We start from the raw sequence: 17,077 nt of genomic DNA, 5'->3' as shown, positions 1-17,077 counted from the left end.
TCCTAGCTGCTGCCTGATGGTGATAGAAACATGATTTACACAAACTAAGGGAATCTGTTTTCTTTGCTGTGGTGAAGCTACGTCATATTGCGTGATCTGACGGGTGCAAAGGAAGGAAAGTTTCGAAATGTCATCGGGTGCTGAAAAGGTCGGAAAGCGTGGAAAACAGAGATAAGGCTACCCATGTAGCGAGTGCCACTGACCTTGCTGGCGTGGTAAGACTGGCTCACGTGTGACTGCCAGCTCTGATAAAGTTGCAAGATGTTTGAAAATGGTCAACAAGTTGCCATGATACTGCACAAAGCGATTTTTTTTCCTTAAATTTTCTTTTTTTTTCTTTTTTCCTTTCTTTTTTTTAAGGGGGGGAGCACTCAGGCGTGGAGTCAAGGCAGAGTCATATAGGTCACCCTGGCAACAGGAATGTGGCTGGGGCACACCAGCTTATGCTGGCTCGATTGGCCCTGGTGCAAAAGGCGGTTTGGAACATAAAAAATTTAGTGCACTGTAAGCTAATAGACTTGTACAGGGACATCTGAAAAATTTGTATCGTCACGAAATTGGTATCGGCGTAACAGTATCACCGAGTCTTGGCTAACTGAAGTCATTTGTTTGAAATCATTATTTGAATCCAAGCGTTCTTTGTAAACACTTCTGGACTTTTCTGACCATGGCTGGCTGGCTGGGTGCTGCTGCTTTCTTGCCGACTAGCTTGCAAGCAGGACAGCACTAGTACCATCTTCACTACCCTTATAGACGTCCAAGCTGCTGGCCTTGTTTTCAACAAAATTACTCAGTGCTAAAACAAATGATATCTAAATATACTCACTGCAACAAATACACATCATTTAGAGCACAATTCTTTTCATTGTTGCGAACATGCTTAGGTACTCATGTACACACATGTCTACGAGAGACAGCGTTCTTCACACAAAGGATGCCGTTTTATCACTGCCATGGACGCTACCACCCGTCCTCACCAAAACGTCCAGTGCAAATTGGCTGAAATCTTGCAAAAGTAAAAGTATCCCCGACAGTGATTGTCCAAGAATACCACCGTCCCACGTCGCTAGCCAATTTCATTAGTTTAACACAGAAATACAGCTGTTCAGACATATCAAATAAATTGCAAATTATGAATTTTGCTACAATGGATGGCTGGACTTTCTTAACCTGGCTTATCGAGGTCCAGTCACACATGCCACGCAAACCAGCAAGCCACCCTCACCCTTCCATCTCCGACTCGATCTTGCGCTTTCGCAGCTCAATCATGTCGGGTGTTTCGACTCCTGCCGGTATTGAGCTGAAGCCGCTCGGTGTGACCAGGCCCTCCGCGGGAGTCACCAGGCCAGTTTCATCTTCCACACCCTCATCCTCATCTTCGTCCTCATCTTCTTCCTCCTCTGAAGACTCACTCTCGAGTTCACCCCACAGCGTGCGATCTACCTCTTCATCAACCATGTTGCTCTGAAAAACAGGTCGGCATCAGTTTAGAATGGGTAGTTCTACTTTGTCAGGCTCTGCTAACTTTTGTGGCGGGTGCATAATTACTGATGAATAAGTAACAAGCTAACTGTTGTGTATCTGTTAAATACACTTAGATAGTTAACAGATTATTGCTTTTGTATAGCCATCGTTTGTTCATTGCCTGTATCTTTCGTTCAAGAAAAAGTTTATTGTGACTATGCCTAAAATCGATTTCCTGATTAGTTAAACATATAACTACCGTATTTACTTGCATAATAGGCGCACTTTTTTTTTTCAGAAAATCCGGCTCGAAGTTCGGGGTGCGCCTATTACGCGGGGTAAAATTTACAAAATTTTTTCAACTCGCATTCTCACGCTTTAAATTTTAACATATGTCAGGAATATGGCTACTTTCACATAATTTACCAATAAATCCAGCATAAAAGGGAAAATAAAAGCTACCTACTTACCTTTTAATGAACAGGCAAGAGACGTTGACTGAACACACACGTAAAATTTATTAAGACTATTCAGAGTCCGAGTCCGAGAGAACATCCTCATCACCGCTGGGTGGAGACTCATCTTCTTTGTCTGAGCTCCACAGCATGTCGTCTTCGCTCGCATCCAGTGCATTGGAGATCCCAGTCTTCTTGAAACTTTTCCTGATGACGTCATCGGAGATCTCTCGCCAAGCTTCCACGATCCATTCGCACAACATTTCCATAGGAGGCCTCTTAATTTTGCCACCGGGGGTTAGTTGACGCTGTCCTCCAGCCATCCAATTGGTGTACAGCCTTCGAACGTTGTCCTTAAAAGGCTTATTTAGGGAAACGTCCAAAGGTTGCAGCACAGAAGTGAGGCCTCCCGGAATCACGGCAATATTCGTACACAGCTCTGACAACTTTACTCGTACACGTTCTACAAGGTGCTCGCAAAAACTGTCTAAAACGAGCATGGCCGGATACAACAGGCCGCCCAGCCGCCGGCCCCAGACGGTCTTGACCCAGTCCACCATCAATTCCGCGGACATCCAACCTTTCTCCTGGACCCTCACGTAGATGTCTCGAGGGAAATTTCCCTTTCGGAGCGTCTTTCTCTTAAAAATAACATAAGGCGGTAGTTTGCACCCATCCGCAGTCACTGCCAACATGACAGTACACCTTTGTTTTTCTGCGCCAGATGTTCGAATAAGAACACTTCGTGCACCTTTTTCCTCTACTGTTGTATTTCTCGGCATGTCGAAACAGAGAGGAGTCTGATCTGCATTACCTATCTGTGACAAAATGAAGTTTTTTGCTGCCAGAGCCGTATGACAAAACGGTGCAACTCGAGTACCTTGTCCTCGTATGCTGAGGGCAAGCGCTGGCACAATGTTGTGCGCCTCCTCAGGGTAAGTCCGTGGCGTCGCATGAAGCGCGTTGTCCATCCGGAGCTTGCTTTGAAGTCTTTCGCTTCTATGCCCTGCGCTCGGGCAATTCTGTGCGCCTCCGTCTGCACTATGTCGAGAGACACTACACAACCGTCCTGTCGAAGGCCCCGTATGTGTTGAACTAGTTGATCTTCCACTTGCGGATACTTTCCCGACTTTGCACCACGGAAAGCCCGTCGCGACTTCTTTGTGGCCTGAAGTTTTTTTCTTGCTGACCTCGCCAGTAGCGAATGCTTGTTTCTCAGACACTGAAATGCCTGCTTGCAGCACGGTTCCCCTGCTCGAGTGCATACTGCACAGCTTTCAGTTTGAATGCAGCCGTGTAGCTGCCGTACTTGCCCATTGCGGAACACGCGACCACACGAAGTGCACGCCGCTTGCAAAATGGCGAGATGTGGCGTTTTGTCTTTTCTTTGACTGTGTCAGCCTGTGTAGAGCATTGATGGCGATGGCACTGTCGCTTGTGTCGAGTCGCCCGGCCTCCGAGAGTCGCCAAGCTTTCCGAGCTGCCTAAGCGAAGGTAGCGAAAAGCTTACATCCGCGCGGCGGTTTAGAGGGGAGAGGGGTGTTATCGATAGTTGATGGAAGAACTATTTTTCACTCGTTGATGAGTTTTTTTTTTTCTTTTTTTTGTTTCTACGGACGCGTTAGGTCGTCGTGCTCGCTGGCTTCGCGGCGGTTCGGGGAGGGGGGTGTCGGTAGTTAATGGAAGAACTAGTTTTCGCGATGTTGTGTGTGCGGTGGGCCCTCAGCAGCTGCGACAGCAGCAACACTAATGAGACTAGTAGTCCAGTAAATGCGTTGATAAGCTTGGCTTGTGGAATGTGCATGCGTTTTTGTTTGTTTTTTTCACCCGAGATGGAGGGGCAGGAGGGCGTCGGCTTGCTATCGTGTAAATACGGTACTGATCACAGTGTCAAGTTCGGGGTGCGCCTATTACGCGCGGAAATAAAAAAATAAGATTTTCTGCGACCAAATTGGGGGTGCGCCTATTATGCGAGTAAATAAGGTAATTCAAATCTTGGATTTTACGAACCAATACGACGACCTGATTATGAGATGTGCCATAGTGAGAACCCCTGGTGTCTACCTGGGGTTCTGTGCATCTAAATCTAAATACACGAATGGTTTTGCATTTCGCCCCCATCAAAATGTGGCTGCAGCAGCTGGGATAGCAAACTTAAATAGGTCCTCAGCCAGATTCTATTTTATGGGATTCTACTGCAGCTCACTTCGGGAATCAAGGCCAGCACTGGCACAATAGACTGCAACTCTTCGTGACGAACCTAACGGACACCGCTAGTGAAGGCAAGCTTGCAGCACATCTGGCGTAACTGATAGGCCCCTTGGTTAACACTCACCGTGGAGTCTGATGACTGCGTGCCAAACACATCACCATACAGTGGTCTGCCCATCTCGTCCACAGGTGGTTTGCCCCAGCCACCAGCATGGTACCCAAAGGAGCAACCCTGGAAAGGAAAAACGCAACATGTTGCATCCATGCATGAACACGGGTGCACAGTTCAATGTGTCTGCAATGGGGAATAAAACATTTTCAAATCATTTGGCTAACTTATTCTGTCTGGTCATTCATGAGTGTAACTGGTTATAAGGAACCTCAGATGATGGCTTCCAACATTAGATACCGTTAGTTACTGGTCTGTTGTGCTCTTTGGCCATACTTGGCCCTTGTGGTACAAAACCCCACATATCATCACCATCATACTGTTAGATGCTGTATATAAGACATGCCCTTGTGTAAAACCTGCAACCACCCATTTCCAAGGTTGAAAATGTTAAGTTTCACCAAATAATGGATATTGAATGAATGATGTTCAGTATCAGTTAACAGCATCGCTAAAACTTTTAAAATTATGGGATTATATAACAGCATGGACGGCATTAAAGCGACCCTGAAATGATTTTGGCGATTTTGCACAAACGCACTGAGTCGTTAGAGTAGGTCCTTCAGATCATTAAGTGACACATTTAAGCTCTGCACATAAAGCATGTAATTTATTATAAGGTTTTAAAAATGTGCACCACTACAGATTGCAGATGCGCTGCTCCCCTGAGTTTCCAGCCACCCTCTCACAATCAACGTAGTTAGCCCAACTGACGTCAGTTGGGCGAGCTATCCGACTGGCTGCTCAGGTCGCGTCATCAATAATTTTCCAACTTTATGGTGAACAAATGTTGTTTGTAATAGTCAGAATGTTGGTTAATTTCTTTCTATAAAAAGGTAACAGAAAGAGAATACACAACGACAATTCATCACTATGCTCTAGCACTTCTGGCAACAGGAAATGTTGTCTGCTTGTGTTACAATGTTCTCCGTGTTGAGGCGAGCTGTGCAGTCAGTGTTCGTCTTAAGTTTTTTTTTGCGAGCCCCATGGATCGCCGCTGTTACATTGTGGGCTGCAAATCTAGTGATCGGCGACAGGTCAAGCTGTGACATCATGTCTCTCTGCAAGGCAACATGCGAATGGAGTGGCTGGAGTGCATCATGCTGTCGGTCTCCGATCGGTGCCAGCATCTACACATTTTCGGCTGTCACTTCACGTCGAGGGATTACTGCCACAATAGAAAGCTCTAGTGTGTCCGGTATTCAGGTAAACAGAAGCACAAGTGCACTGGGTATTTGACCAGATAAGGCCTGCACGATGCAACCACCTGGTGGCACAGAGCTCAAGCAAGCAAACACAGAGATAATATAGCAGTAACCAAGTGTATTCTACCATGCTGCTAGTGTAAATTTTCGGCAAAAGCATGATTGTGAACACGTCCTTTTAATCGTATAAAATGTTTCACTTGATAACAGCAATAATTGTTCGTGTTTGGCTGGTTAAGCTTTGCACCACTAGGTGGCTGCACCGTGCAGACAGCTCATGATTATGCTAAAGCCTCTTCATCACAGCGGTAGTAGTATGGAGGGGTGTTAGTTTATGGCTCCGTCCATCCGTAAACCGCAATACCGGACACGCTTGGTACTGTGACAAAACGCTCACAATGCACGCTGCTTGGATGGCTCTCGCGGGGATCTATGGCCAAGCAGCTAGCGGAGCAGTTGGAGAGGGTTTGTGCACTGGTTCCAAGACAACTGGAAGTAGATGCCCCAACATCACACATCATGACGCAGAGCCAGTGAAGGCAGAGCGTAGTCTCGACCACTCGGCAAATGAGAAGAAAAAGCATGGCTAGGGGGGGAAAGTAACTGTTAATCGTCCGTAGCTCTCTTAATATGAGACACTTCCTTTAAACTTCAGTGTAAATGCTTTGCTGTAGCTGTACCCCATGCGTCTACAGAATTTGTCCAAATTGTTTCAGGGACCCTTTAAGGATGACCATCTTTTGTAGCGTGCCAGCAAAGTAGTAAGCTCTGGTGACAATGGAAACATAAGAGAGCAGAAGCATTGAAGAATGAAACAGAATTCGATCAGCAGTGCTGAATCCTGGATAAATGCTTGTTTAGCATGTAGCCAGTGTTTGCATTATTCTATACATTATTCACAATGTCAACCGTAGTTTTAGCAGGTAGTCATATGCCTGACTCATGCAGGAGCTGTACCTTGCCAAGATTTCGAAGAGTGCTGGTTTTGCACGAGTAAATACGGTAGAAAAGCTGCTTTTGTTGTCTAGCCACCTTGAGAGGTGACCTTTGGAGAAATGTATTTTCACCAGATTATTCAGAGGCAAGCCAATAAAAAACAATCAGAATGCATTGTTATGCTTACAGGTTTGTGCTAATTGCACTGAATTAGTAACAGTAGTCTGATTCAGGTTCCAAAATCTACATTTGGGACTATGCCATGCTTAGAAACCAGCTACAAAGCAACTGCATGTCACACTCCCACGTGTAACTATGCATGATGAGCATCCAATTAGTTTGTTTTTTCTGTATATGTTTAAATTTATGCTGACATGATTAAAAATACTCGCTTGGTGTGTGCACTCACATCTGGAATTGGAGCGTTGAGGCCTGGTATCTTGAGGTTCGGGTACGAAGGCGGTGGCCCATACCGCTGCATGGCAATAAGCCATGGTGGAGGGCACCGGTGGGAGTTCTAAAAGAACATGGAAGAAAAAAAAATAAAGGTGGAATAAGAAAAAAAAAAGCAGTCTTAACACATGTACTGGGAACTCAACTAGCCACAAAAGACATTTGAGGTTTGCCATCCGCATTAGAACAGCAGCCATCTCATATAGCAGCGCTTAACAGTGGCCGTAACCAGTGAGCCACCAAGAGAAGCAAAATAAATTAGCGGCACAGACTTTGCATCCATGCCTATGATGTGTTGCTTGCGGCATCCAAATGCAGTGAATGTCGTGAAGTATAACTAGCGTAGAAGCTGCAAAGCAGCTAGCCCCTTCTAGCCTCCCAAGAACATACTTTTGTCCACATTCCGACATGAGAGAAACAATATACAGTCGAACCCACTTATAACAATGTTCAAGTGCCACGAAATTCCATTGTTATAACCGATAATTGTTATAACCGGGTTGCATGTAAAAATAAAAATAGGGGATGGCAGATCTGATGTGAGAAAATTATAATGGCAGGGAGGCCAGTGCCCCTCCCCACTATCTTCTTCCATCCGGCTGCTGATTGTGTTCCTTCGTTTTAACTGCTTCCTGGGTGCTCCGTTCATGTGTAACAGGCCGCAGCTTTTGGCATTAAAGAATGGCACTGCTATGACAACTGCAGAGGGGTCATGGGTGGCAAGTGATATGCGAGCCCCACTGAGGCATCACTTAAGTGAAATGTGAGAAGGCTGCCGCGGCAGCCTGCCAGCTTGAGAAATCCAAAAGAAACACTGAGGCGAGATCGCCACAAGCATCTCACCACGTACTACTCCCTGGCTCGCGCAAGAAAACCCTATGTCCCCTATGCATGCTTTACGCAAAGCTTGCCGACATTCTTCTCCAAGGCATCCACGTGCTCCACGTAGCGCAGTGGATGGTTGCTTGCGAAAACAAAGCCCTGGTGGGACTTAATCATCTGCCGGGCCTCCTGTGAGGACAACGTTGAGGCAGCTTGCCCCATCACGTCATCGCTGCCGTTGTGGCCGTCGTTATCCGATGCAAGCACACTAAAAGGGGATGAGGGGATCGCCTCATCGGTTAGAAGCACATAGTTTCCAAATCTATAGCCGTGCGCTTTCTTTTCACCGGCAACATTGTGCATTGCCGATGATCAGCGGGCGGATCAGCCATCATCCGTTCCGGCGGTGAGTCAAACGAGGCTGAGAAACCACATGGCCAGGAACGATTTCGACGCAACCAACAAAGAAGAATACGAGCAATTAAGCTGTTTGCAGAACTATGCTGAATGAGGAGCCTGCGAGCAACGTGCAAGCAGCACAGTTGGTGTGGTCCATTCGTGTTTCGGAGGGTGGCGCGGCATAGAGCTATGGGCACAACCCATTCGTGTTCGGAGGGTGGAAGGGCGACGGGAGAGAGGTGTGTGGAGAAGGCTGAAAAATGAGTGTGTAGCAGCTGTTGGAGCAGCAGGCCATTGTGCAGCGGCTCGAATTTCTTGTTTTCGTTTTTTCTTTTCAAGGATTTTGCATTTCACTACTTTTTGGCTTGCACACCCAACAGCCAGACTTCAGTGTTGTAACCAATAATGCGGTATCGGGGCATTGTAGTAAACGGGTTATTTCACCATGGAAAACATACACAAGTTGATGGTGCAGCAGCTTCCCAGTGTTATAACTGATACATTGTTAAAACTGGTATTGTTATAAGTGGGTTCGACTGTACTGCTGAAAATTTTTCATTCCCATCCTCACCTCCCATTTTCTTTCACCCTGCAGATCCTCTTCCCTCCAACACACAACACACACTCGTTCCTCCCAGTGTGCCAAAAAGCCTTCCCCAAAGCCACCACTACTAAACAACTCACTGGACCAGTGGGCATTCCTAGAGCAATCCGCAAGTCATCAGTGAGGTCGCCAGGCTTCTTTTCCTTGAGGCGCGTCTCAAACTCCTTGCCCTGAAAAGAAAATTAAGAAAGAATTTTCTGTCCCTATAACACAGTTAAACCTCGATATAACGAACTTCAATATAACAAAATTATGTTATGGGTTATGTTACCACATGTGGCTGTGCATGGCTTTGAGCGTGGCTGAACGCATACGCAGCTGCACACCCTGCTTTAGAGGTAATCTGCCGCATGTGCAAAGAGTGGGCCTGCCGAGGCGGCATGGCATCATGTAAGCTGTCTTCCCGTACTTTCGGTATTGAAGGCTGCGGAATCTCCAAGTCTCCGCCCCATATGTCAGCACTGGTAAAATGCACTGATTGTACACCTTCCTTTTCAATGATAATGGTAAGCTTCCAGTCAGGAGCTAACAATGTCTGCCGTATGCGATCCAACCCATTTTTATTCTTCTATGAATTTACTTCTCATGATCAGGATTCCCGGTGATTATAAGATCTAGGCAAATGTACTCCTTCACAGACTCTAAAGGCTGACTGGCGATCTTGAACTCTTGTTCCCTTGCCCGGCTATTCATAATTATCTTTGTTTTCTGCATATTAATCTTCAACCCCACTCTTACACTCTCTCTGCTAAGGTCCACAATCATTTGTTGTAACTCGTCTGCATTGTTGCTGAATAGAACAATGTCATCGGCAAACCGAAGGTTGCTGAGATATTCGGTGTCGATCCTCACTCCTAATAGAGTGAATACTTCTTCCAAGCACGCAGTGAATAGCATTGGAAAGATTGTGTCTCTCTGTCTGACCCCTTTCTTTATAGATATCGTCCTGCTTTTCTTGTGTAGAATTAAGGTAGCTGTAGAACATCTGTAGATATCTTCCAAGGCATTTACTTAAGTGTTCTGTACTCCTTGACTACATAATGCCTCTATGACTGCTGGTATCTCTACTGAATCAAATGCCTTTTCGTAATCTATGAAAGACATATAGAGAGGCTTATTGTACTCTGCAGATTTCTAGATAACCTGATTAATGACATGGATGTCATTAATCCTCCAATATGAAACCCTTAATGTCGAGCACAGAAATGCAAGCTCGCAGCTGCATAGCATGAAAAAAGTGCTCCCAATTTAATAGCAAAATTTGTCATGATGTTAGAAAAAACAAATTGCGAGGCTGTTTACCTTAACCTCCTTTTCCTTCCCTCCAAGTACAGGCTCAATATCAATTTTGGTCATAAACTATTGCATACCAGTCTTTATAAAGGAATCCGCTCTCTTGATGAAAAGTTGTTTTATGGCCACTCTGAGAGGAAAAAAATTTCTGCGGTGGGTTTTGTTGATTCAAACAACAAACTGTTACAACTAGGCACAACAAAGCACTTCTTCAATCTGTTAGTGAAATAAAACACAAAGAAAATCTAATGATAGGTTTGTTTCACTTGAACAGCACGGATTGCTGAAAACATCTGTGGCTCACGCACAAATACCTCAAAAAGCCAGCGCTCCAGAAGACAGCTCACCTCATAGTAGAGATCCCCGTGCATGGTCATGCGAGGCTTGGTCTGCCACTTGAAGAACGCATCGTGTAGCTTCTGGTAGTCAATGTCAATCTTGCCCAGCTTGGGACGCACTTTCTCGCGCATCTTGGCCTTCATTGTCTTTTGGTCTTCCTGCAAAGGCAGAAGAAAGAGCTTACAAGTCTGGCCACCAATGTGGAGACAATGCACAAAAAAAAAAAAAAAGAATTCCGGCACCTGGTCAAATGGACCTCAACATAAGCAAAGGTAACTTTACATGGCAAGCAGCTCATGGTATGGACCCTTTCAAAGGCCGCATGTTGTTAAAAGTCATCAGAAATACACACTAAAGGCAAGATGAATTATTAAGTTTTAGATACTATACTAACACTCAGGATAGCAAAGTCATTAGGACCATGCAGCTACATGTGTGCGTGTGATATGAGTGTAATGAGTGTCACCTCATGAGCCAGAAACAGCAAGAAACAATGCTAAAATCAATGCAACTCATGTTTCCTGGCAAGAGAGCTTTCCATGTCAGCACGAGAACTTTTGCGTGTGCAATGCAATGTGGAGGTGAACTCTCACTGATGTGATACAACCACAAGTGTGTTTATTTTCGTAAACTGGTCACAATAAGTAGGTGCTGTAGATTCTGCTTCTGGCATGCAGAAATGTTTCTACAACCAGCTAGAAGTAGACTGTAGCAGCTTACATAAGACAAGTGAGATGCCTATCACCTGTTCATACTGAGCAATTCCAAAAAAGCTAACTCCCAATTACTATCACGGTAAGCATTAAGAAAAAAAAAGAACACAGAAAGTTTCAACCAGTTAATATTATGTTTACACCACTATCGTTTCAGTGAAATATTATGACGAAAATGTGAACAGCAGTGTTAGTGGTAACATCCAGTGATGCTACATTCAAAGCAGGATGTGCTGGAATATTGATCTGCTGTGCAACACTTTTCGGCAGGAAAAAAAATTAAGTACAGTCAACAACAGATTTTTCGGATGGTCGTTTTCGGACATGCCCACTAATTCGGATGCCTTTGCAGCAACGCCATGTACCCCATAGTGCCAATGCATAAGTACAACTAAAATTTGGAACGCTGAAACCCTTCACTGTCCAATTATTCTTACTTTTTGCCAGGACCACAGGTCCTAAGTGGCTTTAAACCCACCAGCACTACCATTTTTATTATCTTGCAGCCTTGAACCAGCACTACCCCATGCTGATCTGATGTCAGTCATAGCCACCACTTCAGCAACGCTAGGTCTAGCTGCTTCAATGTTCGCTATGCCAAGGTTTCATCTGTTCGTTGCTGTGCTTTTTGTTGAAAGTTGAAAGACTTCACCGCTGTCAGCAATGGTGCCGCCTGCGCCTTAGTCATCCTCGCTGACTTCGAAGCGCAGAAAACACGGCAAAGGTCGAACGTTAAATAATGCCAGTTCCCATAAGTCAGCTTCTCCGCATTACAGTGGTGTCACGCGGTGCAGCATACAAGGAGTAGAAAGGAGCCATTGTCACGGGACACGGTATGTCCTTATATATAATTATGCATGCGTGGAACCGTCGTCTCCTGTCACATTAGGTGCGCCGATACACCCAATAAGTGTACTCACGAGTCTTCACAGCTATTCTGAACATGCCTATGGTGATTTGAGCTCTTGGGAGCAGTAAAAGGCATGCATTCATTCTTTTCTTTTTTTAATGCCCGATTTTTTTTAAATGTTTGTGTGGCCCTTAGGGTGTCCAAAAATTGGATGTTGACTGTATATGAAATTTATATCGCTTACAAAATCCCTTATGCTAGTACAGTAGACTTCCAATAATTCGACTCTGGTTAATTCGATTTTTCGATTTGATCCTGATCCAAGGTACCTGCTTGCGCCCACACATTTCTATGGACCCAAACATTCCTTATTTCGATCCTAAAATTGGCCTACCCAGGATCATTGAACCTAATGAGCCAGAATGCACATGCCCGATCCCTATGGCGGCTCTAATAGTGACACCTTTATGACAATACGTCTTGGCAGAGCTTAGGGGACAGTGAACACACATTATTCTTCAATCGAAAATACTATTGTTGGCCTGCCCTAGAAAAATTTTCAAGCAATAACGGTAGATCACAGTGTCCGATTACCGTATTAACTGATTATAATGGCACCCCCTCCACCACCAGCCTTTCTTTTTCTTGGAAGCAAATTGGGCTAAAAAATTGCCTGCATGGTGCAGTCAGATACAAAACCAATAAGTTTGTGGCATTAATTTTATTTACTGCATAACCCAGCCATATTGCGACAAAACTGGTTTTTAAATAACCGTGCCAGCAGCAAAGCTGACTTCAGATAACTGGCTGCCATTGTGCAAGAATTATTTTTCTTGTTAAAAAATTGGGTGCACATTAGATTCCTACTTTGTTTTTGTTTAGGAGCTTTAATGCCATTTCTATGCTAGTTTTCTACTTTAGACACATAGCAAGTGGGCACACATTTCGTTCAGGGGTGTGTAGAATTGGGCAAATACTGCTAAATGAATCAGCAGTACAACTTCTTCATCTCATTTAATTCGAACCGCTGGAAAATAAGATCATTTTTGTTGGTGCCGTCAAGCTCGAATTAACAGAAGTCTACTATACTAGAAAATAATGGCACACAGTGACAAAATACAATGGGAGGCCCACACAAGTTGGCTAAGCACAGCATGGTAATATGCTTCCACCAGTGCTGCTGCTTGCAGCCTACGTACTAATAGCACAATAATGCTCAAACCAGCTACAACTAATATGATCTTGAATTGTAGCGCGAAGTGACACTAGAAGCAGACAGGACAAACACTCATCCTTTCTGCTTCTAGTCTCTGTCTGTGCCACTTCGCGCTATAAGATCATGTTACCGTACCAACTCGCCCAACATTCTATCCCTTTGCAGCTACGTACAACTATTTTGTTCCAACACATCCTTGGCGAGTGCCTCGCACCTTTTCCTGGAGGGCCTGCCGCATCTCCATGATGCCCGTCTTCTTGATGAAGCCAGGGAGGTCGAAGGGTGGCTTCTCAATGCCTCTCTTGCCCTGCAGGTACTTGCGCTTGAAGCACCAGTGGCGGGGAACCGGCACCGTGTTCCGCGAGGACTGCAATGCACAAAGGAAATGCAGATGAACTTTGTTGCATACTGAAATTCACTGCTGCTAGACACTGAATGTGTGAGGTGTGCTAGCTTGCAGGAGGCACTGGAACTGCTCTGCATGCATGCTTGAAGGGCTGAGCTCACACAACCTCATTTTTTGCTCTGTTTCATCACTGTCACATGATGACTGCTTCCGTCAGGGCAAAAGGTTTTCAATCTGGTTTCTCCATATGAATGGGCTGCCAGTGACATAGGTCCCTTGCACTTGAATGACAGTGTTTGGTGTGATAATTATATAGGTTTTACTATGTCTTGGACCTGCATCTGAGCTACGAGGCATGCCATAGTAAACTTGGACAACTGGGCTTCTTGACGCGCATTGCAACATCAGGACAGGGGCATTCTTTTTGCCCTTTCTTATCTCAACTGACAGTGTCTACGGCAGTAATTGAACCAGTATCATTGTGGTAAACAGTAGTTGTGGTCAACAGTGGCCACAGCCACTGTAGAAACATATACGGTCGCAGGCGCTGACATTGTTGTTGTCCGTTTGGACATTGCTTCTTGTGCTGCCAACATGTTTATCTCCCATGACATTGATGGGAGTGGGCATATGGCACCTGCATGAGTGAGACCTAGCACTTCATAATGTTGACAAAATGTTACAGATAGGATGTCCCGATCATGCCCAGCCAACATTATCTATTAATTTCAGGAGACGCTCTGACACATCTTTATAGTCCCATAAATCTTCACATCCACATTCCATCACATCACACCATGCTATCAAGTCTCAAGAATCTTGACCCACTAAGAAAAACAATGCACCCCATATCCCTATGTCCTGCTGGAACACTCGCCACACATCATGTACTGAAGGACATCTTTTGCCAGCAGATAGCCTAAGCCCATGCCAGCACGAGATGTACTATGACCACAGCCAAAGCCCAGGGTGGTCATAAATTGTAGTACAGTTGTGCACGCACCTTTAGGTGGAGGAGAAGTACTGGGTCCTTGGCAGTTACGTCATGCATCTCCACCAATTCGGGCCGGATGACCTTCTGTAATGCAAATTTGACAAAGTTCAGAAAAGAAACCTGCACTGCTTCTACTTTCTCAGTAACAACAAGCTAAGTAAAAGGGCTGGACTTTTCCCTTCATAGAAGAGGTGCTTGGCAAATGCTATCACTTCTCATCATCATCACAATCATCGTCAGCCTATATTATGTCCACTGCAGGACAAAGGTCTCTCCCAGCGATCGTCAATTACCACTGTCTTGTGCTAGTTGAGCCCATGTTATGCCTATAAATTTCCTATTTTCGTCACACCATCTAGTTCTCTGATGTTCTTGACTGCTTCCATTCTCTTGGCACTCAATGGATAACCTTAATATTATCACTTCCTATCTTATCACTCATCTGCATACCAATTCCACTGAAGTGGCATCATAGGCAGAAAGTTCATTTTTCCAGGGGGGAAGAGGGGGCAACCAGCTTTCCAAGCCCCATTTATATACACACACATATAATACATACATATATACACATACACACACATATATATATATATATATATATATATATATATATATATATATATATATATATATATATATATATATATATATATATATATATATATATATATATATATATACACATTTCTTGCACTTGAAGAAACTTCGTTTATCTTCGAAGAATTGTTCACTTAAGTGACAGTCTTATACGAGAATTTACAAGACCTCATAGTAGGAAACAGTTCAATTTCACAGCTAGTCCTCTCACACCACCAAGCATCTGGCATCTCTTGGTAGTGCAATCTTCCTTCACATCATTGTCGTATACTTCGTTATCACTAATACTGCTTCGCCTTTCCTGCAAACTACAGCCTCTCTCTCACTCCTTTCTTTCTTTTTTGGTGTGAGTCTGAGTATAAGCGCTTCTGTGCATGACTGTTGTTGATTATATATATATATATATATATTTTGTTATGGGGTTAAAAACAGTCAGACATGTATTTACAGAATATTTACAATAATTATATCAGCTGACAAGATGGTAGACAGCGCGCAAAGACCAGAACATCGTGGACCTGGAGCCAAACCCTGGAGCCCCCCCCATAGTCGGCGCCTATGAGTGGCATCATCACAGAGAATGAGGATCAAATTGTTCAGCTTTTGTCATGCACGCAAGTTTGTTGCTTGAAGAAAACTAAATAAAAAAAATACAAAAGAAATTGTTGAGGGACCGAGAAAACAGCGTCCAATAAAAAGGAACATTATATAGCAGGGACCAAGAGGATTTGAGGTTGTTAAGTTGTTAATACATGAGACCAATCTGCACTCACATTATGAAGCTTGAGCAAGTTGGCACTGATTCATTTCAATGGTGTTCACAGACGGTGCTCTTTCAGTCGGTCTGTCCCTTTTTTTTTTTTAGTATGTGTGTGCTGTGAACACCATCAATTGATGAGTGTGAACACTCATCACAGCCTTCGAGTCTGTCCAGAATTGCATTGCCCAGTTCATACTATCAAATTACTCCCGCTACACCAATGTTCCATCAATGATGAACATGCTAACCCTGCCCAATCGTCCCGCTGTTAATGTTCTCGCCTTTGCCTTTTCCACAAACCTTATTATTAAATTTGAGTTAAAAAGCTATCTTTTTTTCTCAATAACCACACACTTTATCACATGCTGATCACAGATTTAAAGTTGGTGTACCATCTTGCCAAATTAACCTGTACGATGACACTCTCGTCCCAAAAACCAGCAGTGAATGGAACTACCTTCCCACCTCTGTCCCTGCCATTACCAACACTACCATCTTCAAAACTGCCGAACAAGATGTTTGGATAATCATCTATTTTCTGCACACTGTTGTATCTAACCACTTCTTTCTGTGATACTCTCAGGGCCCTGAAACTATTTAAAATAAATAAATAAATAAATAAATAGAAACACCATGCCGAAGTGGTTTCCTTAACCTCTGCAAAACTTGGCAAAGAAGTTCTGTTTTCTACCTCAGAGAGTGACATGTCCAAACTGTTACGCGGCCCAAGCTGGTGTATGCCAACAATATTTTTGACGCCCACCCCAATAACCTTGCTAATGTCTTCAGTAGGTTCAGAACTGCATGACACAATTTATTCTGTCTAATTGTTCATACAATTCAAGCAACTCAGCATTAAAAGCCGAAATAAACTTACCCGCATAGCATGCCTTAACCTTTTTAATAAATTTTTCCATTCTTTGCCTTTTGATAACCCATACATAAAAAGAGCCCCACAGCATTGGCTGCACCAGTCCCTCGTAACACCGTATATCCCCCCAAGCCCATACTGTCACTTTTCAGCAGCCATTTTTCCTGTGCACGGCACAAACCGAAGTTGCCATTATTATCAACCCATTAGCATTCAAGTGGCTGATCGAAAACATTCCATTGTGACTTGTATTACCTTTGTTTGCAATTAACCACCTACTCTCTCATGTAATGTCTCAGAGACCTTTGAGAAAATAAATAAACAAACAAATACACAAATTACAATTTGTGCACAATAAGGCTTGCTCAATATCTTGATTT

At 44.1% G+C, this 17,077-nt stretch overlaps 1 protein-coding gene across 3 annotated transcripts in view; it reads right to left on the bottom strand.

The window, feature by feature from the left end:
• Sf3b2 (splicing factor 3b subunit 2) overlaps positions 1 to 17,077 on the bottom strand; it is a 58,510-nt gene that overhangs the window by 12,026 nt on the left and 29,407 nt on the right. For all 3 annotated transcript variants that reach the window (XM_075690100.1, XM_075690099.1, XM_075690101.1), the window contains 7 exons: positions 14,479 to 14,553; positions 13,344 to 13,496; positions 10,359 to 10,508; positions 8,799 to 8,888; positions 6,850 to 6,957; positions 4,255 to 4,362; positions 1,226 to 1,464 (listed from right to left, as the gene is read on the bottom strand). In XM_075690100.1, coding sequence (XP_075546215.1) covers positions 1,226 to 1,464; positions 4,255 to 4,362; positions 6,850 to 6,957; positions 8,799 to 8,888; positions 10,359 to 10,508; positions 13,344 to 13,496; positions 14,479 to 14,553 — 923 coding nt within the window. The remainder of the gene's footprint in view (positions 1 to 1,225; positions 1,465 to 4,254; positions 4,363 to 6,849; positions 6,958 to 8,798; positions 8,889 to 10,358; positions 10,509 to 13,343; positions 13,497 to 14,478; positions 14,554 to 17,077) is intronic.

Source organism: Dermacentor variabilis, chromosome 4, assembly GCF_050947875.1.
Source record: "Dermacentor variabilis isolate Ectoservices chromosome 4, ASM5094787v1, whole genome shotgun sequence".
Classification (NCBI taxonomy): domain Eukaryota; kingdom Metazoa; phylum Arthropoda; class Arachnida; order Ixodida; family Ixodidae; genus Dermacentor; species Dermacentor variabilis.
The sequence above is the reverse complement of the archived record's forward strand: the minus strand, read 5'-3'. Positions and strand labels throughout refer to the sequence as shown.